Source organism: Pelobates fuscus, chromosome 2 (genome assembly GCF_036172605.1).
Source record: "Pelobates fuscus isolate aPelFus1 chromosome 2, aPelFus1.pri, whole genome shotgun sequence".
Taxonomy (NCBI): Eukaryota; Metazoa; Chordata; class Amphibia; order Anura; family Pelobatidae; genus Pelobates; species Pelobates fuscus.
Genome location: NC_086318.1, coordinates 199,814,716 through 199,840,583, shown reverse-complemented (window position 1 = coordinate 199,840,583; position 25,868 = coordinate 199,814,716). Strand labels below are relative to the sequence as shown.

Genomic DNA, 25,868 nt, shown 5'->3' with positions numbered 1-25,868 from the left:
TACACACAGACAGGCACACATACATACACACACAGGCACACATACACACACACAAGACACATACATACATACAGACAGGCACACATACAAACAGACACACACAGACATGCACATACACACAGACACATACAGACAGACACATACACACACACACACACACACACAAGACATACATACAAAGACACACACACAAACACACACACACATTATATTTAAGTCACCCTCCTGTTTCCTACCTTTAAGGTGCAGGAGGGTGACTTTCCCTGGGGTCCAGTGGTGGCTCAGGTGGATGGGAGTCAGAATTCCCACTCTGACTCCCTCTGCGCGGCGCTCAGTTTTAGCTGGGAGGAGTGACCGGGGAATCACTTCCTCCCAGCTCTGTGATGTCATCACAGGGGGCCTGGTCGCGCTGTTAAAGCGCCCAGCGCTGACCGGGCCCCCTTACAATCCGCATCCATCGGGTGGCCCTGACAGCATGGGCCACCCGATGGACCCCTCCATATGCGGCCCCGGCGGTTTGCCGCGCGGGCCGGGGCCGCAAATGGTCACGGCGGTACCCAGTCGCAGGGGTACCGCGGGCCTGGCACCCGCCCGCCCGGTCGTCAAAACCTGGAAATCCCTACCGCCCACCTGGAATCCTAAAATGCCCACTAGTGGGCGGTGTCATGACATGAAGGGGTGCTGCCCTGCAACAGCACTGTCCCTTTAAGTGTGGGAACCAACTTAGCAGAGAAATAATTCTAGGACACGATAAATGAGTAATAAAGAAAATGTATTAAGGCAAACCAAAAGGATATAGATATATATAATATACAAAACAAAATATGACAATGCCACAAATATATAAATATATACAATAGAGCAGGCAGAGTCCACAATAGTCCTAGGCAAAGGTAAAGGCTAGTCAGGTTAGTGCAGCCACCAAGTACAAAATGAACATCAAGGGGCAAAGTCCTAAGCAGGTCACACAGAAATAATGCAGCAAGGTCAGAATCACTGGAGAAGGAGTCTAGACAGGAACACTGCAGGCGAACACTGGAACAGGAGGCACAGGACACAGGACCAGGCAGAGACAAGAACACAGGACCATAAGGACATCGGAACACCGGATCAGGAAACACAAGATACTCAGGATACTCAGGAAACAAGACACAGGAGACAGGAGCCAGAATCACGGGAGCCAGGAAACAGCAGGTACAGGGTCAAGGATAGAGGATAATGATCTGACCGGGAGTGAGGGGAGAAACCAGAATATATAGGTGCTAAACAAGGGCCAGGTGTAGTGCCTAACGAAAGGAAATGAGAAACAGTGCCAAACAGAAACGGTGGTGAGTGCGAGTACTGCACGAGGGCATGTCGACTAAGGAGTGTCGTGACAGGCGGTAGGGACCAGGTTGACGACCCATGTCTTAGACCAAAACAGCTGAATTAAAAGCGTAGCTGAGGAGATTTTTTATTTTTTTACAATTCGGTTATTTTGGCATTAAATGTCACTTTAAATTCTCAACAAATCCCACTGTAGTGAATATCCATGTAAATGTTACTGCATGTGGAGTTTGCGACAGGCATGGCTGTATGTTTTTAGCTGCTCGCATGGGCGACCATCTAAGATTCAGATATAAAGAATTTAAATAAACAACGTCTTTGTCACAAAACAAATGATTAAACACAATGTCTTCTACTTTTGGAAGGGGTAGACAAATATTATTTGGACCTGTAAAACTCTTAATCATAGGCTCCACATATTAAATGCAGCTCCTGGTTTCCTGGTAACCAGCAAACTCCTCATTCTGCTGTCCTGTCTGCCTGAAGCTGTAGTAACATTCCCTATAACGAGGCTGGTACAGATGCAGCATTCTTACTATTCAAGATTTGGAATTGAAGAAAGATACCAAATATAAAGCTGCATAAAGAGACTTATTATTGTGTATTTGAGTGTGATACACAATTTTATGGATATTTAACAGGTATTATAGCGGTCACTTACCTTGAGAAAGCTCTGGATGTGCCCGCTCACAGAACTCCTGCTGAGGTCCATGATAATGGTCGAAAGATGATGATGACCAAATTACAGTTGAATGTTATACTAGATGAATCCACTTTTCACATCTTGCAGTTTATAGATTGTACCTTCATATTCTCTTTGATATTGATTTTGACCATGAATATCCTGTTCCCTGCACTACTTGACTCAACTGCTTCTTATTGTTGCCATTCTCGGTAGTCCTTAACCAAGACAGTCAATTTGCTACACTCAGCTTTCCTTTAACTGTATATGCCTTGCTGAGATATTTTTACATTAAAGCACACTATCTAAAAGTTTGGGAATATGCTCAGTCACTGCTCATGTAACTCTTATTTAGACCTAATTAATATGGTAGATTTTGCACCTCATCGTTGACAAAGCCACATAAAGAGCAATTAGTTTACATTCTCCAGGCACTGCATTCCAAGCATGTTCCCAATAAAAAGGAGCACGCATGTTTTCTAAAGTGTTGTTTATTTGTATCAGATTGAAGACTCCTACTTTGTTAAAATAAAAAAATAAAAAATAAACTTACTTGTAATCCAGCACCAACTAAAGTCTCCTTGCAAAAGGAGATGATGCTTAGTGATCTATGGTCCAATCAGGTACTTTTCAAGCTTCGTGGACCTATGGTGTATGTGTGGTAATCAATGCACTCCAGCAATCCAGTGCTATTCATAGAGATACATTAAATACATTGTCTCTCTATGAGAAGCATTAGCCATGTTCTGCGTCATCATGTTGTGAGTGATGACTCTGGACATTAGGACCTTTTAAAAGTCTTAATGAGAATATGCCTATAATGGCTGTCAGTCTCGCGGGTACAAAAGGCATGTTTTGAGTGAAATGTAAACAATGCTGCTTCTAAGAAATGGCAGGGCTTTACAATGTCAGAGAAAAGTGACAAGCAGCATCTATGCACCAAATTCATTACATAAAAATGTAGTGATTTGGGTGTGTTACTGTTCTGTACTTTTTAATAGACGAAAGGGTGAACAGATTACAGAGTGGAAAATAAGGCAAATAGGACATAAATCGTTTAATTGTTTTTCTTCATATTACAAGACAATCCTGCCTAATCAGTGTAGTAACTGCATATCAAACTATGAGGCACCACATATACCAGACCCTTAGAGTGAGGCGTTAAAAGTTGAATAATAAGCAAAGACTTTATTTAAACTTATATAGTTTAGAAATTACAATATAGCAAAATGTACATAAGCATAAAGAAACACATTTAAAAAAATGTAAGCCTTACTAGATGGTAAGGAACGGCTAATTAAAAAATCTGTAGAAACAATGATTTGGAGAATTCCACACTTCAATGGTGAGAATCAGCAGATAGGAATACAAACATTTAAAAAAGGCAAAAAAAAAAAAAAAAAAGCAAAATCTTTTCATGAGCAAGTCACTCTTTGTCACCGGTAGATAATAAAGGTGCAATTTACACCTACACAGATACACAGATCATTTGTGTGACATGTAACAGAAACAAAAAAAATAAACCAATAAAGAAATAACTCCAAAATGTGCTATAATAAAAAATTTATAGTGCACTTAATATATGTATGTATTATTTATAATAACTTTGGGTAATAATTTAAATGTCACTGTAAACAATAGCTTCTACAGATTGTTTCCTTAAACAAGAAGTGTTGTTTAGGAGTCCAAAATACAGCAAACAGAACTGAAATCTTTACCTACATTATATTACTTCAAGCCTGTGGTTACAGGAGCACTATTGCTCGATAGTTAGGAGCTGGAGAATTATTTTTGATCACATGCATGAAAATACATTAACAGGCAATGTGCAGTTGGTTAGTTTGCTGTTTTCTTCCTCTTAATATGTATATATTTGAAAGGATATATACAGTATAATGCGCAAACAGATTTGAGAGAAACATATTAGTACACAAGTCTTACTCCAGTTCTGGACAAAAGTTTGAGATAGTAACAAGGAACACGGGCAGTTTCCAGAAAGTCATTTACAATGTTATATTAATCAAACAAACATTAAAAGCCTTGATAAATGTAGGACATCGATTACCTTAGAAAGGTAAAAGTGATATTTGAACCTACTTCTCTACCCACCATGACTTGGCCTTAAAAAACAAGAACAAATAGGAGCCTTGAGAAGAGCATTTCATAAGTAGAGTAACGATTCTGGATAAAGCTCCTGATGACACCTCAGGATTGTCAAACCAGACTGATGGAGTAAATCTAGTGTTGGAATTCAGTCAATGGTTGTTGGCTTGGTCGCTATACAACTTCCACTTCTATGGCAAATTCTGCAGCTTTCACATTCTTGTCCTTGTTTGAACATGATGCACTGTGAATGGATGGGAAAAAAAACACATTACTTGGGACATTTAAAGTAACACTATAGGGTCAGGAACACAAATAAGTATTCCTAACCCTATAGTGTTAAAAACCATAATCTAGCCCACTCTACCCCTGTCCTTGCCTCCATATAGTAAAATCTTACTTGTTTTCAAGCCTGCTGCTGCTGGCTCTGCCTCTGACCTGCCTGAATGTCTGACATCATAAGAAGTGATTATGTGAGCCAATCACAATGCTTTGTCATAGGATTAGCTGAGACTGTGAAAGAGGCAGATCAGGGGCAGAGCCAAACACAGCCCTGACCAATCAGTATCTCCTCAGAGATTAATTGAATCAATGCATCACTATAAGAAAAGTTCAGTGTCTGCATGCAGATGGTGGAGACACTGAATACTGTGCAGCACTGCCCCAGGAAGCACCTCTAGTAGCCATCTGAGTGGCGGCCAGTGGAGTTATACCAAGGCTGTAATGTAAACACTGCATTTTCTCTGAAAAGACAGTGTTTACTGCAAAACGTCTGAAGGGAATGATTCTACTCACCAGAACAAATACAATAAGTTGATGTTTTTTTGGGTGATCATAGTGTCCCTTTAATGGATGTATACAGAGCTATTTACTAAAGTGAGAATTCAAAGTGAATTATACGCGAGAATAGCTGAACTGAAAGCAGGCCCGGACTGGCCATCGGGCATACCCGGCAAATGCCTGGTGGGCCGTGGCCAGCAGGGGAGATCACAGGCTCTCCCTTGTCGGCCTATGCTATCTGAGCGCCGGCCCTGCTGTGTGCCTTCATGGGCTGGTGGGAAGATCAGAGATCTCCCTCACCTGCCCACAGGCAGTCACGTCACATGCGGCCGCCGACTGGGGAGGGAGAGAGGACCCGGTGGAGCTCTAACCTGCAGCTCTGCCGGGTTCCACTCGTGAGGTCGGAGCGTTGCTGCGGTTACCACGGCAATGCTCAGATCTCACAAGAGTGAACTCTAGCCCAGCAGACTAGAGTTTACTCACCACTGGGACCATCAGGGATGGCAGCACGGCCCCCCTCTCCCAGGCAAAAGGTAAGAAGGGGCACCGCATACCAGCCGCTCACCCCAGCAGCCCCACTGGACCCCAGGGAAATAGAAATTCCATGCCATGCCAGCACTCCCAAAGGTAGGGATGCTGGATGGAGTGAAATAAAAAATTATTTAAAAAAATGGTGTGTGTGCCTGTTAAGGAGTATGTATGTGTGTTTGTCAGTGAGAGTGTATTGGTGTTTGTCAGTGAGAGTGTATATGTGTTTGTATGTCTGTCAAAGAGTATGTGTGTTTGTCAGTGAGAGTGTATATGTGTCTGAGTGTGTGCATCTGTGTGTCAAGGTTTGTGTATGTGTCACTGTGCGTATCTGAGTGTGTGTGTATATCTGACACTGTGCATATGTGTCAATACGTGTATCTGAGTGTGTGTATGTGCCAGTGTGTATATCTGTGGGTGCAAGTGTGTGTATATGTAACTGGGTGTATCTGAGTGTGTGTATTTGTGAGTCAAGATGTGTGTATGTGTCACTGTGTGCATCTGAGTGTGTGTGTGTGTGTATGTGTATCTGTGTGCCACTATGTGCCAGTGTGTGTGCATCTGTGTGTCAGATACACACACACACACCGGCACATACAAACACAGATATACACACTTACACACACTGTGACACTGTGTGTCAAGGTGTGTGCATCTGTGTCAGTGTGTGGATCTGTGTTCCACTATGTGGTGTGTATCGGTGTGTCAGATACACATACACAGATATACATTGACACCCAGATACACACACACTTTCTTCTTTACGGGGGGGGAGTGAGATCCACAGGAAAAATGTATAGGGAACCCCTGCTCCAAACACATTCTCTACAACCCCTACACACAGTACATCACCTATATACACACACTCGCTACATCTCTTATACACACACAATGCCCTCTATACACACACACACACACACACACACACACTAGCCGCACATATTAAACCACAAACACAAATTAAATCGACCTTTTTACAGAATACCAAACCACAATCAACTCACTCTACACACCTGCCATCCCACAAGCAGGCTCCAAACACATGCACGATACGCCTTCCTGGCCGTTTTGTCCTCTGGTATCCCACTTTTGGAGACACCAGAGACAAGTTAAAAGCAAACACAGCACAAGCATGTTATTAAATTTGTGTATGCTGCGCAAAACAAATACAGGGCCTTTTTCTCGTGCTAGAGCTCTTCAGTGGGGCTCTGCACATTGAACCAATATTCTCAGTTTAGGAGGAGGCATGCTTGGCATTAGTGATGACAAAACACACCCTCTCTGGCCTCGCCCCCTTCTCAGGGGGCCGCTGTGATTGAAAAATGCCTGGGCCGAATTTTTTTCACAGTCCGGCCCTGGCTGAAAGCATACCTGACTTACAGAATGTTTACAATTCAGCTAGTTTGACCTTAAATTTGCAATCGACTTTAAATTCTCACTTAGGTGAATAACTCTATATGGTTTCTGCATTGATCGCTTTCATTTACAATTGGAAAAAGTTATATGATACAGAGGAATACATTTGGAGGATCAAAAATGACATGGAATAATGGACCAGTCTAAAAACAATAAGATAATGTAGACACTCTAGTAACCAGGAAAGGGTTAAAACACTGTAAACTATAACAAGTCAAAATATTTTATTAAAGAAATTACTGGTTCAGTCTTGATTACATAGACTAATAGCTTAATTACCTATTCGTTCCCGCTTTTTGTGTCGCAATAACCTGTTAAGAGAGTAGTATCTAAATATTTAATATATGTGAGCTCTACATTACCTGAATTCAATTATAAATAAATGAAATGCAGTGGTGAATATTCTAAATATTCTAACTGACAGGTGAACTTACTTTAACACTCACGACTCCACATTCTGTGCTATTTCTTCTGTTTTTACAGCTAAACAATCATCCTGAGAAGAGGTCTGTTCTTCCGGTATAAGAGATGGGGCATTTGGTTTGATTTCTGCTTGGATAATCTGGACAGTCTCTGTTGATATTTGATCAACCAAATTGCCTAACTGTACTGACTCACAATCTGGTGCTGACTGTTCATTCCCTGTTTCAGGTTCCAGTGTCTTTTGATCAACAAGATCTTCACCAACATTTCCTTTAGTTTCTAATTCATCTCTGATGACAAACACTTCTTTTCGGGACTCATCACCACCAAATACCTCCTGGTGTTCTCTGTAAGCTGTTGTACTGACAAATTTTACGGATTCACAAATGATTTCCTTTTCAACTTGCCCAACATCTAGACTGGTAATAGATATGCAAGAATCTGATGAAGATGGATGACAGTCCTGTTTCAATTCAATGTCTATTTCTTTACAAGAAGAAATTAGTACAGTTTGTTGGACTTCAGATATGTTCTCTTCTAGATTTTGAGATTTTAGAATATTGTCACTGTCATTGTCTTGGACACTGTTTACAACTTTTTCTACTGCAGTTTCAATTATTTTTTGCACAATGGTAGAACTGTGTGATTCAATGGAAATGGTTTGGACAGTTTCATCTTCTATTTTTTGCACAGTTGGTTCATCTTCCCAAGAAACAGAAATACCGTTTTCAGTTCCAGTTTTCTCCTCTAGTTCACCACCATAGCTGACGGCATCCACAATCATACAACCAGCAGCTGCTTCAATTGTTGCATCAACAATAGCAGCTGCTGTTTGAGAGATAGATTCAACAACTGTGTGCAGAGTTCCAGAGCTGACCTCATACTCTTCAGAGGGGATGATATTTGCATTTTCAGACCTTTGAAAGAGCTGTACATTTTGTGAAGTTTCAATAGGTTTCACAGTTTCTGCTAAGACCGGTTCTTCAACTGCTGCAGCGGCAACTGGTTCAGACGCTTTGTTAGCCTCAGAGCTTTCAAGTTCAGGAATATTGGTAGCGACAACTTCCACTCCCACTTTTGCAAGCTCCCCTTCCACTACAGAGGAATGAATACTCATACTCTGGCTTACATAAGCTACACTTTTTGATTCATCACATTGTTTAAGTTCTCTTTCAGTTTTAACTTTCATTTCAGATTCCCCTGAATTTTCAATTTTATTCAAGGGGGTAGGTGTGCCGTTTATTTCTGTCTCATTAGCTTGGTCATTATCAATAAAAGCACTCTCTAAGTGTTGGTCCTCAACTAGTTCTATAGTATCTGTGAGACTTGCAAGCACATTAGGGACCTGGACAGTTTCCTCCTCTGGCACGATAGGGATCGTGTTTTCAGTCTGTGCTTCCAATGAAACAGAGATTTCAATGGTTTCTTCTTTGTCCACTATGCTTTTCAAAATTTGTTTCTCTGCAGGCTCAGGTGTGCGGTCACTTACTATTTGTTCTGTTTCAACATTAACACTTTCTTTGTCTTTCTTAAACATAACATCACTTTCAATGGACTCTTGCTCATCCTGGACATTCTCTCCTTTCTCTACTACATCTACAGCAGCAGAACTTTCTTTTTCTACAGATATAAAGGAACTTGCAACATCGCTCTGGACTAATAAAACACTGCATTCTTCAGCTGAAACATTGGTATCTTTCTCACTAGAAAGAGAAGACTCTTCATAATGCTGCTGTTCAGTTGAAAAAGTGGTACCTTCTCCAGAGAATTGCTCTTCTAAATCAAGGGTGCATTCTTCCTGAGTAAATTTCAAAGACTGTTCCACAGCAACCTTTGTATCAGTGAAAACAAAGACACTTTCTGTTTGTTCTGTATCTGAAGAGGTAATGAGTATATTTGCTTCCGTTGCCCCCCCTGTAAAATGAGGCAAGCTTTCTTTAGTTGTTTCATTTGCTACTTTCTCCTGTTCTACAGTTGAAATAAGAGTTTCCTTAACCAGCACATGTTCACTTTCACCAGATTGGTCTTGAGTCAAAACTAGGGTAATGTCACCATTCTGCCCCTCAGCCAATGTTACCTCACTTTCATTACTAACTAACTTTTTATCACTAGTGCTTTCCTCACCTACAAATTTTTTTTCATCATTCTGATCATTGGTCAAAACTGGTGAAATGTCAGCATTTTTGTTTGCCAAATCAGGGACACTACTTTCAACTTGATCAACTAAAACAGGAACTAATTCAGCTTTTTCCTCAATCTCAATGTATACAGGAGATTCCTTAATTTGTTCATCAGTTATAATTGGGCTTTCTACCTCAGCAGGCTTCCCAAGTAAAACAGACACACTTTCATCAGTTTGCTTCTCAGCAACTATAGTAGCACTTTGATCAGCTGTGTTGAGAGATAAATTAGAAATAAATTCAGGTTTTTCATCAAACAAAACCGAATCATTCTTGGCTTGTTCAGCAATCAAAGTAGGCTTTATATCATCGGCAAGCAACTCTACTGAAGAAGAGATGGATCCATCAGTTAGCTTCTCATCATCAACAATAGGAGAATTTTCTTCAGCTTGATCCAGGGCTAAATCAGGGACAATTTCAGCTTTTTCCTTAATCCAAGTAGTAAGGTTTTTAGTCTTCTCCTCTGTTAAAACAGAACTTATTTCAACAGCAGGCTTCTCATCTAAAAGAATATGCACACCATTGTCAGCTTTGTCCAATACTGATTCCAAGGCATCTTGTTCTTTTGTCAAAATGGGGACCTTCTCAGCCTGCTCCTGAGACACATTTAACCTTATCTCATCGACAGGCTTCTTGGCTAAAACACAGATATCTTCATAAGTTTCTTTCTCAGTTAAAACATCAGCACTTTCATCAACTTGCTCCAGTGCTAAAACATGAACAATGTCAGCATTTTCCACAGTCAAAACATTGCTTCCCTCTTCAGTAGATTTCTCAACTAGAATAGGCAAGCCTTCATCACTTTGCTTCTCAAAAAATATAGGGGCATCTCCACCGGGTCCAGTTAAACCTAAATAAGGGACAACTTTAACTTTTTCCTCAATTGAAACAGGGACATTATGAACATCTTCTGTCAAAATCGGACTTACTTCCACAGAAGGTTTCTCAGCTAAAACAGAGATGCCATCATGAGTCTGATTCTCAGATAAAACAGAGATAACTTCATCACTTTGGTCCAGAGTCAGTAAAACATCAGATTTTTCCTCAGCTAGGTTAGGGACAAACTTAGCTGTATTCTCAGCCAAAGTGGGATTTACTACAATGTTTTCATCTAAAACAGAAGTGCTTTCTTCAGTCTTTTCTTCAGGCACAGTGTGGACAGCATCCTTAACCGGTTCATCTGACAAGCTAGATGTATCTTTACCAGTTTGTTCCTCAGCTAACACTAAGATTGTTTCTTCTACTTGGTTGTAAGTTAAAGTGGGTACTCCGGCATACTGATTTTCAGTCTTCTCCTGAGCTAAAATTACAACCGATTTACAACTTTGTACTTCAGAAAAGGACAATTTTTCACTTTCCTCCTGAATCAAAAAAGAGCTATGTTTCTCAGTTTGAGGCTCAACTGAAATGAGGGTTACATCAGTCGTGTCCAAAATGGAAACACTTTCATGTTTACTTGTCTTCTCATCAACCAAAACATTTTCTTGAAGTTGTTCATTACTTGGGGAAACATCCTTTTCGTGTTGTACCGCAAAAACATCAGCTAGAATGGGGGTGGCTCCTGCACTGCATCCTGTAGTTGGAATAAAGGGAACTTCAACATTTTTCTCTGCTGGACCAGTGAGAACATGGTCAGCCTGCTCCTTGAATAAAACAGGGACAATTTCAACACCACTATCCTTTTCAGCAGCGGTCTGGAAACATTCAACAACTTGTTTTTCAACAAATGTTAGAATTTCTTCATTTGTATAATCTGCAGCCACAATAGGAGCCTCTTCAACAACATTTGTTTCATTCAAAGTGGAAATATATTCTTTAGCATTTTGATCAACTGTTTTGGGAAAATCAACTTTAGTATGTTCTTCAAGCAAGATGGCAGCACCTTCATCAGTGGGAGCAATACTTTTCTCAAGGGTATTTTCAGTGAATGTAGTTACACATACCGATGTCTGACAAACGTCTAATTCCACAATTTTATTTTCTGTACAGCTTTCTTCACCTTGAGCAGTTTCAACTACATGATCAGGATCTTCAACTTGTCTATGCTCTTTGACATCTATTTTCTCTAAAAGTGAAAAGGTCCCTTGCAATGCACTGCTACTCTCTATAAGTGCATCAACTGACAGCTTTGCCTTTTCGGCAACCTCTTGGAGAATCTTGTCAGTGTGTTTCTTTTGCTTTTCTAAACTTCTTGTACTTGCATCTTCCTCTGGTACAGGTGTTGTGTCTTCAGTGGTGAGAAGTGATTCACCAAGCTGAGAAACAGCAGATACCATTTCAGTTGTCTCTTCAGCACATGAGGTTTCTATAGCTTCTTCCAGGGCTGTAATAGCTTCAGCTGTTAACTCCACATCATTGATTATATCATTTGTTGTTTTCAAGCCAACATGTGACACTGTACTAAAAATGACACTTTCTTCAACTTTCAACTCTGTTGGTATTTCCTCTTTGCCGTCTAACGCTATTTGTCCATTTTCTTTCTCAATCGTCTCAGTTACTGTTGCACTAATCCAGGAGGGTGATCTTTCTTCCAAACTAGTAACAGCTCTTTCTCCTTCTATTACCGTCACAGTAACAGCATGGATGAGACCATCATTTGACTTTTCTTGTGCTGCTAGTTGATCTTTGGAACCATCACTAAGAACACAGACATCTACAGATTTCTGCGCTTCAAGCTTTTCTTGCTCTGCAGCATCAAATTCAGCCAAAGGAACAACAGCTGGTTCATCAGAATCATCTTCAACCATTTCTGACTGAATTACTGCTTGCCCACTTTCATTTATTGCACCCTGGTCGAGTTTGCCATCTGATTTTTTCTTCTTGCGTCCAGGAATTAATTTTTTTAAGGATACCCATGTCTCTTCTTTCCCTGCTTCCCCTTCTGATGTAGACTGCTCCATGCTGGATGTCACAGTAGGTTCTTCAATTTTGTCTTCAGCTCTGGATTTTGATTTTCTTCTTGGTGTCACCAGTCGTTTAAAAGATTGCCATGTTGATACCCCATCACCTTCTGTAGGACTGTTGGCCTGATCAGGTGATGAACAGTCTTGTTCCTTTTCCTGAGAGCTTACATGAGGACCATCAGCATCCAACTCTTTAACATTTTCGACATCCTCTTCTATTTTCTTATTTTCTTCAAGGTTATTTGGTGCTTCTTCTTCTGAATCAGAAGTCTTTCTAGCTCTTTTCTTCGATGAGCCAACACAGATTAAGGCCTCCCATGAAACAGAGCTGTCAACCTTCTTTTTATTCTCCTCAGTACTCTTTTCAAGTTTCTGCTCTTCATTGTTCTCTTTGACCTCTTCTTGATTGTCAACATAACCAGCACTTTCAGTGGAAGACATGGTTGAGCTCTTAACCTTTTCAATGTCATCTTCTTTATCACTTTCGGATGGCCTCTTTGGCCGTTTCTTGGGAGTGACCAGCTTTTTAAATGAAGCCCATGGTGTAATTCCATCTTTCTTTCTTTCCCCATCAGATGTGGCACCTTCACCTTCTGTTTCAGTGGTCTGCTGTGCGTCTTCTGGATTTTTTTCTGAAGGAGAGGTCTCCCCTGAATCATCAGGAGAAGAGGGGGAGCTTTCTCCACTATCTGCACCTGGAGCTTCAGGAGATTCTGATAAAACAGTTGCTTGTTGGGCTACATCTTCTGTTTTAGCATCATCCTCTTTTTTACCTTTAGATTTCTTTCCGGATAGTTTCCTCAAGCCAGAACCACTAAATAGCTTTTTTAAGGGGCTACCCTGAAGTTTTGCTTTCTCTTGTGAGGACAAAAGTTCTGCTTCTGTAATGACAGCTTCTTGACTTTTTTCCAGTTCTACACATTCAGTATTTATAACTAATTGGGATTGCTCCTCTGTCAAAACTTCTTCACTTTTTACATCTTTCTCGAGTGTTTCAGTATGGATTTCCACAACTTGCAGCGGTTCGTCTGAACTTGGTGGGCTAGTAGAACTGATTTCAGTTATCTCCTCTGAAACACCAGTTTGAGTAATTATTTCACTCAACTCATTCAATACTGGAGCAGCAATTTCTACAACTACATCAACAACATTTTCTGTCTTTTCTGATTCAGGTAAAACACTTTCTGTTACAGGTGCAGCATCTTCTGCATTTTCTTTCTCTGCAGTTTTGAACTCTTCTAGTTTAGAAGATAAGGATTCATCTGGCAGTGACTGTTCTGCAACAGAAACTGTAATTTCCTCATCAATAAATGTATTTACTTCTTCATTTTCAGACTTCTCTGCTTTCTCTTGTAAAGACTGATCTTCAATTATTGCTTCTTTTTCAATGGGTTCCTCTTGTTTAACAACATCTTGAGCTTCAACCTTATCCTGTTGTTCACTCTCAATGTGTTTCTCAACCTCCTGGGGGTCTTCCTCCTTTGACTTTCTAAAGCTGGTCTTTTTCCTCAGCCCTGCCCAACCTTGAGTGAAAAACCTCTTGAACGGAGAAGAAGATTCCGCAACAATTGGATTTACTGGTGACACTGGAGATTTTTTTTGTTCCTTTTCAACTTTGGGCTCGTCCTCGGTCGTTGGGCTTTCAGCAAAAGTTTCTTTTGGACTGTCATTTTCTTCTACGGCTATGTCAGCCTTTTCTAACTCTTGCTTTACATCTTTGGTTTCTTGTGTTTCTACTGGTTTGTCTTCAACAGGGGAACTGCTTTGTTTTTCATTATTATCTGCACCATTAACTTCCACTTCATCTTTCTTTACAGTCAGAAGTTGCACGGGATCTGCCTTTTCGGTCTTATCTTTTTTCACAGTAAATTTAAAACCAACAAATTTAAACACTTTTTTGAACCCCACTTCATTAGACTGGTTTTCGTTTGCTTGCTCTGGTGACTCTTCTTTAACGTCTGTATCTACTGTTGTAGTGATGGCTTCTGAAGCTTCTTCCAGACCATCTTGTTCCATACTGTCTTTAGAAGCTTCATCATTGGGTGTAACTTCTATATTTTCAACAGGCTCTTCATTCAGAAGTCCATTTGAAGGTTCTTGTTGTTCAACTGCAATATATAAATAAAAAATAATCAGTTTTTATTAACTTTAAAGAAACTGTCACACAACACAATATACCAGTAGGTCATGTAGTGAAGATGTTATGATAGTAGTCTGCAAAATTCTTCTGAATTAAACATTCCCTTGCTCATGTTAAAGTAGTACTGCAGTAAACAATGATAAAATAGCTTGCTAAAGGATAAAGAATCCAAGAAAATGTATATTATTTAATACATATACATAAAAATTTTATTTCATAAAATCAACCATAAAAAAAACAAAACAAACCAAAACTAGCATTGTATCCTTTAAAGGACATGTATTCCAGACCCTTTAGTGTTAAAACTACCGTCTTGCCCCCCTGACCTCCCTAAATATAGCAACATCTTACCTTTACTCCAGTTTGCTGCTGACTCTGCCCCTGATCTGCCTGCTTGGCTGACATCATCAGACGTGGTGTTCTGGGCCAATCACAATGATTTCACATAGGAAAGCATTGGATTGGCTGAGCTTGTCAAGGAGGCAGATCAGGGGCAAAGCCAGCACAAGCCATACACAGCCCTGGCCAATCAGCATATCATCATAGAAATGTCTTGAATCAATGCATTTCTATGGGGAAAGTGCAGTGTCTCCATGCAGAGGGTGGAGACACTGAATGGCAGTGCTGAAAAGACAGTGTTTACTGAAAAAAGCCTAAAGGGAATGATTATACTCACCGGAACAAATACAATAAGCTGTGGTTGTTCTGGTAACTAAATTAAGAAAGGGAAAAGCTTCATGGGATTTAACACATTTCTTTGCAGCCTCCAGGAATCTAGAGTAACACAGCCAATATTTCTAAGATTAAAACATAATTTGAAGAATAGAAAGAAGAACCAATCAGTTTTACTCTGCAACAGGTGGACACAGCATATAGTACCCAGACACCTGTGAAAGCCTTTGCAAGCCTTCCTCTTCTACCTCAGGCCAGATTTCCTGTGGCTGTCTAATCACAGACTTTCCAACGCAGCTCAATGATAATTAATTGCAAGGAAGGTGCTCTGGGTAATTGCTACCTCTTGAGTTTAGCTTCCCTGAGTTAAACAAACCAGGAAGTAAGAGGACGTGTCTGATTGACATCCAAGGATGTGGAATAACATTAATTTATAAAAGTGCCAATTTCTATTGAAATCTGCACTTTTTGTAGAATAACAGGTTTTTTTTTTTGTTTGTTTTTTAAAAAAGGACACACTCGTCACACATAAAGCAAGATAAACAGGTTAAGTAAGGTGTGTGCAATGCTCCTTTAAGAGAGCAAATAGAAACTAGAATCAGGCATAGGCAACCTTCAGCACTGCAGATGTTTTGGACTACACCTCCCATGATGCTTTGCCAGCATTATGGGTGTAAGAACATTATCGGGATGTAGTCCACAACATCTGGAGTGCCGAAGGTTGCCTACTCCTAAACTAGATGATGGCACAGCGAGTGCTAATAACCAGTAGGTGGCAGTATAATCACAGATAAGTGACTTGTGTTTAAGTGATACAACATTTCTACAATATTGCAGCTTTCTGAGACATGCGATTTGATAATGTTCCTACTACTAGTTGATTTTAATTGTATCAGTCAATTTCTAAGCAGTTTGTCCCACTAGAAGGGAACAAGGCTAGGGTAGTCCTGGCATCATAACCACTGCAGCGGGATGTTTGGAGTTACCCTTTAACAAACTAATCTGTATTGAATAACAAAATACCAACAAGGAGAAAGGACCCACACACCTGTATCTATATATCTAGAATAATGTTTTAGATAAATTAGACTTTGGCAAGCATACGTCAACCTAAAATAAAATATGTAACTCGAGAAGACGTGATCAATTTTCCACTTTACAGCACGATTATGCTGCTGCCTCTTACCCACAAAGCAGATACGGAAACACACGCATAGCAAATATGGTTCCTGTAGAGTCCTACACCTTGTGGCTTCCTGTACATAGGAACACACAAGAATATGCAAGTACTATATCTACACCTTACATAAGGCCATGTCCTCCCAGAGTATTTATTGGAGGACCTCATATTCCTAATGTAACTTTATTCTTTTAATTCAGTGGAGTAGTTGTACCACATCCTTCCATGTTTGCTGTACAGGAATGTGAGAAATTTAACCCAGCGTAGACACTTGTGCATAAACATAGGGGATTGGCATCTGCACTTGTCATTTTCCATATATTTTTAGGTCGTCCCCCTAAACCTTGTGCACCATTAGGTTTACTTCACCTCAAACTTAGTGGTGTGCTTCATTTGTTTTGTTTTCTATATTTTCTTATTTTCATTATTTTATTTTGTTTACTTTAAATACAACAAAAATTACTACGATTATGGAGTTTGTCCCCAAGTCAAAATGTATCTGGATCACAAAGTTAGCTTCTTTTTTTGACAAGCTCAAAGAAACAAAAACTTGGCTCCATCAAAATAAATAGCAATTATTGTTATTGGCATATTTGAAATGTGTAAAAAAAAATGTAACATCCAGCAAAAGCAAAAGTAGTGATGATTATGAACCCAACTTTAATTTCACCAACAGGGCTTTACTGACAATTAGAATCAAAGGATATCTGTGTGGGTGTAAGAGGTCTGTGGACTTCATTCACTTTCGCAACAAGTGTGACCACAGGTGGGGCTGTGATTATCAGAGGTGGAGATGCATTTCAAAATGACCTATGTCTGTAAAAGGTCACGCATGCCATCAAAAAGTGCACATTTTACAATGTGTGGCCTATGTATTCCCAACTTCTTACTAATCCCCATTGTTATGATTTCAGGCATAGCCAGAAATACAGCATGAAGGCACAAATGTGGGCATTATGATCTCCAAACTTTTTCTAGATCTTGATTGAAACAAGTCCTTAATGTACATATTTTACACAATGACCTATTCCCCTGGGTTTAGGCTAATAAGTTGTTTTATACAGAAAGTTGTTAACAATTAAGACTGAAAAAAATACAGAATTGAAACAAAACACTCTGGCTGTTTCAATTGTACGAGGCTGATGCAAAGGGGTTCTGGAAACTTAGTAAGTGTGAGTTGTAGCTGAATTGTTTTAAACAAATATCTGAGTTGACCACTGACAGATTGTAGATTCTGGATTCAATAAATGAGCTGGTGGGAGTACAGTGGTGAACAAGTATCAGAATAACATTACAAACAGTGCCGGTGCCTGAAACAATTGACCAAAAATTAGAGCCAACCTTTAATTTCCCCCAAAAAACCAACAGCTTTTATTAGTAAACACTCTGAAACAGGTAGAAAACTGGCACCTGTTGACAGTCCAAAGCAAATCTGGAGACCGAACTCAAGATGGCTGAGACTACTCTTCCAGCTAATTGATTTAAGGTTAGGTTTCTGGTATCTGCATTGGCAAATGGGATACAGCACACAGAACGTTAATCAGTGTTTTGTGTATGAACAGTAGCAAAAGTTCAATGAGTGTATAAACATTACCACTGATGTCTGGTAGTCATTAAGATCAAACAAGATAAGCATCCAATCCAAGTATGGAAGTATAAAAGGGAGTTTGTATTAGTGTGAACATCTTATCAACAAACAGATCTGTCAGAAAAAAAAGACTTCACATACCAAAGGAAGGTTTATAACAGAAAAATGAAGGAGAAAGAGAGTAACAAGCTTTCCATTTTGGGTGTCGTTGAATTTGCTGATTGACAAGAACAGCACACATTTAAGAGAGAAAATGTTTTCTTCTACTGTTATCCAACAAAATGGTTTAAGTGTATCAGTCATAGTACATACAACTTCAACTGAAGTGAAAGAAAAACAATGCAATCTATACATTGAGCTGAGTTGTGAGAACATGTACACATTTTTAATGAATAAATAGAAATATGGTACTTCCCGCCGCCTGTCAATCAATTCACAGCCTAGACAGGTATGACAAATATAGGCAGGTCTCCTGCTCTCCATCAGAGCAACTACAGCACATGCACTGTAGCTGCTGTAATTACTCCCCAGAGAAAGCATCACTGTGTTCAGTCTTGCGACTGGGCCATGCACAGCTCACTGTGTTCAGTCTTGCGACTGGGCCATGCACAGCTCACTGTGTTCAGTCTTGCGACTGGGCCATGCACAGCTCACTGTGTTCAGTCTTGCGACTGGGCCATGCACAGCTCACTGTGTTCAGTCTTGCGACTGGGCCATGCACAGTTCACTGTGTTCAGTCTTGCGACTGGGCCATGCACAGCTCACTGTGTTCAGTCTTGCGACTGGGCCATGCACAGCTCACTGTGTTCAGTCTTGCGACTGGGCCACGCACAGCTCACTGTGTTCAGTCTTGCGACTGGGCCATGCACAGCTCACTGTGTTCAGTCTTGCGACTGGGCCATGCACAGCTCACTGTGTTCAGTCTTGCGACTGGGCCATGCACAGCTCACTGTGTTCAGTCTTGCGACTGGGCCATGCACAGCTCACTGTGTTCAGTCTTGCGACTGGGCCATGCACAGCTCACTGTGTTCAGTCTTGCGACTGGGCCATGCACAGATCACTTTGTTCAGTCTGAGGGGGTGGGCCATGTACAGCTCACTGAGTTCAGTCTGAGGGGGCGTGGACATGCACCAATCACTGTATCTAGTCTGGGGCAGGGCCATGTACAGATTAGGATCCTCAGACTGAATACAGGGATTCCAGAGTGCTGGAGCCAGCAGAAACAAGTCAGGAGGTTGCAAGGAAGGATCATTTGGCTATAAGCATGCCCCCATAGAGACAGTTCCTCTTTAAAGTAGTCTTCATGCAACATGATGTACAGTAGCTAGAGATAGCATCATAATTTTAAAGGGATGTTCCAGTGCCAGGAAAACAAACCATTTTCCTGGCACTGCAGGTCCCCTCTCCCTCCCACCCCAAGTTGCTGAAGGGGTTAAAACCCCTTCAGTGACTTACCTGTATCCAGCGCCGAGGTTCAGGGTCTGCCCACGCTCCTCCCCCGCCGACTTCATCCAGCAGAGGAGACGTGCCGCGCACGCGCATTAGACCTCCCATAGGAAAGCATTGAAAAATGCTTTCAATGCATTCATATGGGGATTTCAGCAACGCTGGAGGTCCTCACATAGCGTGAGGACGTCCAGCGACATTATAGCACACTTTTCATGTGCTAAAAACACGGAATTGCCCTCTAGTGGCTGTCCAGTAGACAGCCAGTAGAGGAGGAGTTAACCCTGCAAGGTAAATATTGTAGTTTATGAAAACTGCAATAATTACACTTGCAGGGTTAAGGGAGTTGGCAAACAGACAACTCCAATGGGCAGGAGTGGTCTGGGTGCCTGGGGTGTCCCTTTAAATTATAGTTGTATGAAGCCCATCTAATAAGACATCTAACTATTTTCAGAATATATTGGGCAGAAATATATTGACCCTCAGCAACTGGAAATGACTCCCAAAAGCTCAAATGAATTGTTTTCGTAAACAATACTTAATATCAGCATGACGGTTTTATAAATTAAAGGGATTCTATATTATTAGGAATACAAATCTGTATTCCTAACACTATAGAGCCCTCTGATTCCACCCTCCCTCGGCAGCTAAAGGTTTAAAACCCTTTAGTCACTTAGCCGATTCCAGCACCGATGTTCTTCAGGTCCGGGTTGGCACTCCAACTCCGCTGACATTATCTGGCAGAGGGGCGAAGCGCATGCACAGCAAGCACATTAGACCCTACCCATAAGAAAGCATTGCTTCAATGCTTTCCTAGGGGGATTTTAAAGATGCTGGACAACCTCATGCAGAGCATGAGGACATCCAGCGTCAGTTAGGCGACCAAGAGTCCATTAGCAACCAGAAAGCCTCTATTAACAAGATGTTAATAAGGACCTTGCTCGAACAAGTTTACAATCTAGAGGTGATGATGCATAACAATATGATTACATTTTTGTTCAAGCAAATTTTCAGGATTCATTACAAGACCATGGAAGCAAAAGTGTTAAGATAACTAAACCAGAAAGATCCCTATGCAGTTTCAGTCTTTTAATGGTTAAAAGTACAGCACTCCATGTGCTTGAAGTCATCCTTGTCAACATCTGGAGCTGGTTGACAATGCTCTCTAGGGATTTTTTGAGCCGGCCTGGAAGCTTTCCAGAAATTCCCAACATTCTATGTTTATCAGATATGCTATGTACACACCCAACCTTCCTCTCCCCAGACCCCTTTAAAGACTTTACACAGACCACATTTTGCTAACTTCGCAGTTCTTCCTCTCTTCATTGTGTCAAAAGGAGTTTTCTTTACTGCAGTGCTTCATTTTGATGTTGTAAAAAAAAAAGCATTAGTTAAAGGAAAGGGATGGGTCAGAACATGAACCAAATACTATCATTCTACACAGAGATTTCTTTTGACCACAAAGTGTAATAAAACAAAACATCTCTGCATGTTACAAAAGTTAACTGTACTACCCTGTATTAGACTTCTGCACAAAAGCATTTCAGGTTAGTCATACGAATAAAATTATTTTCAATCTACAGCCGAACGAATCAATCTGTCTGGGGTGTATCTGTAGAGTCCTATTCATTGAAAAAGATTCCACAGGGAAAGCACTGACAAGCGATTTGTTCAGGTATTGATTAAAAGGAATTTGATTCGTATGACCAACCATGAAGCACATTTGTGCACAAGTCTATACTAAATTAAAAATTTAATTCCGGTTCTCAGTGCTACTCACTACATTTTGAACTGAAGCTAAATTTAAGGTAAAAATAGAAAAAGTATCTAAGTCATAGATATCCTTTCAGTTCAACAACTCCGGCCTTAGATTTAAAATCCACTTTGAATTTTCACTTTAGTAAGTACCGCGTAAGTGACAGTAGTGTACACATTCAGTACATAAAATGTGTTTATGAGTACTAGAGCAGTGTATGTACTATAGATACTGTGACAAACAAACTACTAGCTATTGATGTGCAAACCGATAAAGCTGCTTGTAAGAAGAGCCTAACATGCATGTGACACCATATGGTATAACATTCCTAACCCACCCCATTCTCCAACATGGGCATTAAAAAACAAAACTATATGAGGAGCTAAAGACAAATTGAAATCAGAAGGATTACACATATCTAACATGTGATGGAAGTAGTGTATTCATCACTAGCCAGTTTTATTGGATGATTTGTAGTAAAACAGATGGCAGTCTCTAACAGGGTTGGGTTTTACATGTTATTTCAGAAATGTGGTATGTCACATGAGATGGGGGGTTTCCAATAATGCAAAAAACCCTGGGTAATATATTTGTTCTTCAATGATATGTGATGTCTAAAAATAAAAGTTTCAATATGTTTCATGACCAACTACCCATCACTCAAAGAACAACTGGAAGAAAGAAAGCTGTTTAAACAATTATATATAAATACACAGAAAGAATATTTAGATTGCAAACTCAATTATTGATCAAGGAAGTGACAGAAAACAAACCAAGTCAACAGCTTTCTCATGTTCCTTTTATGGTATGGATTCTTCTGAAAACGTAGGTAGAACATTTTGTATTGTTCCATATACTCCAAGAACAGGGAAGAAAAAATGCATCTCTTCTATACTAAGCAGAATATTTTTTTTTTTTTTTCAAACCTCCGCTTCCAATACAAAAGAATAAAAGAGATACTTTATGTACAATATACACATTTTGGACAGGAGTCAGCCAGTCTTGGAATAAGATTTGTGTTCACTTTGTTGCACAAGTATCGTGCAATCTAATGAGCAACCGTATGTGAATTGCAAAGCAAGCTCACGTATGTTTACCTTGTCTGTTGTGTTGTTTACGTCTACTAAAAGAAACAGCTTGTAAAAGCATCTAAGCTAGTTAGCAAGTCACTCTCAGCTATAACACTTCTCAGTGATTTCCCCTGCTAAAAGGATTGCATTTTTACAACTATTTGGGTGATTTTCTCATTTATACAGGTCTTCGGCAAATACAAGCATTTAAACTTTGCAGAGGTAGGCTCCATAAATAGAGGACAAAATATGTGAGTTTAAAGCAGCACTATGAACCTAATTTATTTTAATTAAAAAATAAAATAAAAATTTCTGATATCCTCTTTCTTTTTTTACTTTTCTTACCTCTCCCTTTTCACTCCCGAATTGGGTGACTACTCAATATTGTTACAATTATAACACAACTCTATATTTTGAATTCTATTGTTTACTGCATTTGATAATATTCCTAAATTTTACATTGCTCCTTTCTCTGCTTGTTTTACATTCCCATGGACCATCTCACTTGGTTGCTCCTTGCCAGTTGCTTAATGGGCACTTGACTTGGGTTTGTTTATCATTTAACTATACTTTTTGTTTCTATGGGAATCTCACAAATAAATTAATTAAATCAATTAAAAAAGGTACCTTTAAAGTTTCCACTTTTGCTGAATTTCCCCAGACAAGCAGCAGCAGCAATGTCTGCCCAGACTAAGAAGAGGCTCCTTCAATCAGGATCCTATCGTTCTGGTCTAATTCTGGGCTATGAGTCTGACTATCCCTAAACAAAAGGAATTAAGTCTACTACCTCCCCCCCCCCAGTAGAATATAACTACACTAATACTCTCCCATACTACAATTTTGTGATCATAGGGAATTTAAACTGAATTTCAAATTTAAGGCCATAAAAAAACCAAACTGGAAATACCCCAACTCCGTTATACTTCCTGTTTGGTTATTTTGGCCTTAAGTTTGAAATTGACTTTGAATTCCAGACAATTCTCTCTTTAGAGTATAACCTTGATATAGTTTCCCAAGCTCCATTTTGTACAATGACAATGATTCTAGTAAGACAGGCCCCTCGGTTGGTGTTGTGGATTTTGGTCACAGAGTTGTCTAGTTAAAGGATTCCAAGCTTAAAGAAGAACAGTCAACTCTACACATTTTTGATATAATAATCATTTCATTACATTTTGGAAGGAAATAAGTTAGCAGGGTTCTTCACTAAAGTGAGAATTTAAGATAATTTTAAAGTCAAAAGTCAATTATACTTCAAGCTTGGCTATTTTGGCCTTAACTTTGGAAGCCACTTTGAGTTCCACAAAATTCTCTCTCTAGAGAATAACCCTGATATAGTCTCCCAAGCTGCCAATTACTCATGTACATGAGGGGAACAGTAGCTTAAACGCCATGCACCAATGCTGTGTGTGCACGATACAAATATGTTTGTTTGTGTAGGTACAGGTCACCATTGCCAATGTAATGTGCTTAATTTAATATTGTGAATTGAGTGACTTATTAATGGAGGACTAAAACTCCAACATAGGGTCGCACACTCACCAAACATCAGCATGTAGAAAAATAGTATATATGTTTCACCTACAAAACAGGGAAATGTGGAGAATTGACAAGGTAACATTAAATTGTAGACCAACATTTTTCAAGTTTGACTATTTGTCCTTATGTTTGCGATTCCCTTCTCAGTTCTATGCAGTTTACTGATAAACCCTGAACAGCTCTAGACAACTATTTAACACATATGGCAGTAGTCACTTTCAGTATGTATGTCCCTATTTTGAACATTATCCCACATGAAAATGTGTGATTTTATATCTAATTTTTCTCCTAATGTTCCCCATTCAACCAATAATGACATCATTAAGGGAGAATTGAGCAGTTTGCCAAATGCATGTTCATAAGTTGCCAGGTCTCTCCTCTGGTGTTGGCTAGTCCAAAGGGTAAATTAGCTGGGAAAGAACTCTTATTCTGGAGCTCAATATATAATTTTCTTGTATACTTATTTATTTGTTTCTTGCATTTGCCACTTTTAACTCCTTTATGATGTTCTAGGATTGTCGAAATATCATGACATTTGCCCAACTAGGTTGAAAGTTGTGTTAAGGAAAACAAAACACTAAACTGATCCTACCATTTATCAACCTTACCAAGTCTCAAGATGCATATTTGGACCCAAATAGAGTTACCATAGTCCCCATGGGTTGTATTCACTAAATTTTTTTAACTGTAGTGAATTTGAAAATTATAATTTTAGGGATAAAAACTAACCTGGAAATAATATCCAACTCCGCTATAGTCTTTGCTTGTCTGTTTAACTCTGAATTTTGCAAAGTGGTTCTCAATCCAATTCTGTGTTTAGTGAATAAACCAATTTGTTTTTTCCAGACACTCAACATTAGTTCATATTTGTGGATAGCACATGAAGAGTTCTGCCCTCAGTATCCAAAATGCATTTGCTGCAGAATTCTCGATTGATTTATCACTCAACATCCTACCAACAGCATTAGCATTCTACTTCGTGCAAGACAACAGTCATAAACATGAATAAGGCATATGTTTCCAGGCAAACATGGGATATATGGCTACACTAGTCACAGCACACATCTCATAAACCGCAGAGGAATATAATGGGATATCTTACAAAATGTTATCAACAACCCAACTCTGTCTATATCTCAACTACTGAGAAGCAAAAAAAATAAACTAGTGCAGTCATCAAATGATTCCATAGAAAAAATAATGCTTCAAAAATTTATAAAACATACAAAAACCACAATAGAGAAAAAACAGAATCACTTAATGTGTTTCATGCTTCCACAGTACTTACTTGGTGTCATGCAAGAGTACAAACAAAACATACCAAAATATTAATGCCCATAAAACACCCGGCTCCAATAAACCTCAGCAACTTCTACTGGTGATGTTTTCCCTGGGATGCAGATCTTTCTGACCATGAAGAGTATTGCATTGTGTTACTGAATGATGTAACAGAACATGCTCTAACTGTACAGAGCCAAGGAAACTTCCATGTCATCGCAGAATACTATCCTCCATGATACAGTCTGCTGCACAACTTGGCAGACGTCATCATTTCAACGTGGACCTCACAAAAACACAATATAATGTGATTTAGCATTCACTATAAAATATGATTCTCTGTCCATGAAAATGCTGTGCAGCTTTCAGATCCACCAAAACGGAGCTCATCTACAATGTTTTCCATTCCCTAGACTGGGTTTCACATGCAGTTGGGAGGTACATGAATAGGGTTGCCAGACTGCTTGTGCAATTCCTAGACTACCAGAAGAAATCAAGGAATTAAATAAGGCTGTATCTATGGGATCATTGTGATAATTAACAAATTTCCTCATGCAGCTCATCACCACTACTATCGTCTATTGGGGACACTCTTTATGTAACAACTTAGGAACTCCTTGTGGTAAAACTTGGCCATGGTGACTATTCTACTTAGTAATTCACCCTTAATCATTTTGAGAAGCACACCCTCTGACACTCAAATATTAAATACTCAATTTCAATAGGGAATATCGATTATGCCACATCAGTCAGCCTAATGTCTCTGAAGCATTAGTTATTTGCTGAAATAATATAAATGGTCTTTAACAATAGAGCAGCAATTTAAGCCTTAAAAAATACATAAGAATTTAATCTGAACAA

At 39.6% G+C, this 25,868-nt stretch overlaps 1 protein-coding gene across 2 annotated transcripts in view; it reads right to left on the bottom strand.

Annotated features, from left to right (window-relative positions):
- Positions 1–3,041: 3,041 nt before the first annotated feature.
- AKAP12 (A-kinase anchoring protein 12) overlaps positions 3,042–25,868 on the bottom strand; it is a 165,415-nt gene continuing 142,588 nt past the window's right edge. For both annotated transcript variants that reach the window (XM_063443090.1, XM_063443091.1), the window contains 2 exons: positions 7,270–14,449; positions 3,042–4,355 (listed from right to left, as the gene is read on the bottom strand). In XM_063443090.1, the coding sequence (XP_063299160.1) occupies positions 7,278–14,449 (7,172 nt within the window). In that variant the 3' untranslated portion in view covers positions 3,042–4,355; positions 7,270–7,277. The remainder of the gene's footprint in view (positions 4,356–7,269; positions 14,450–25,868) is intronic.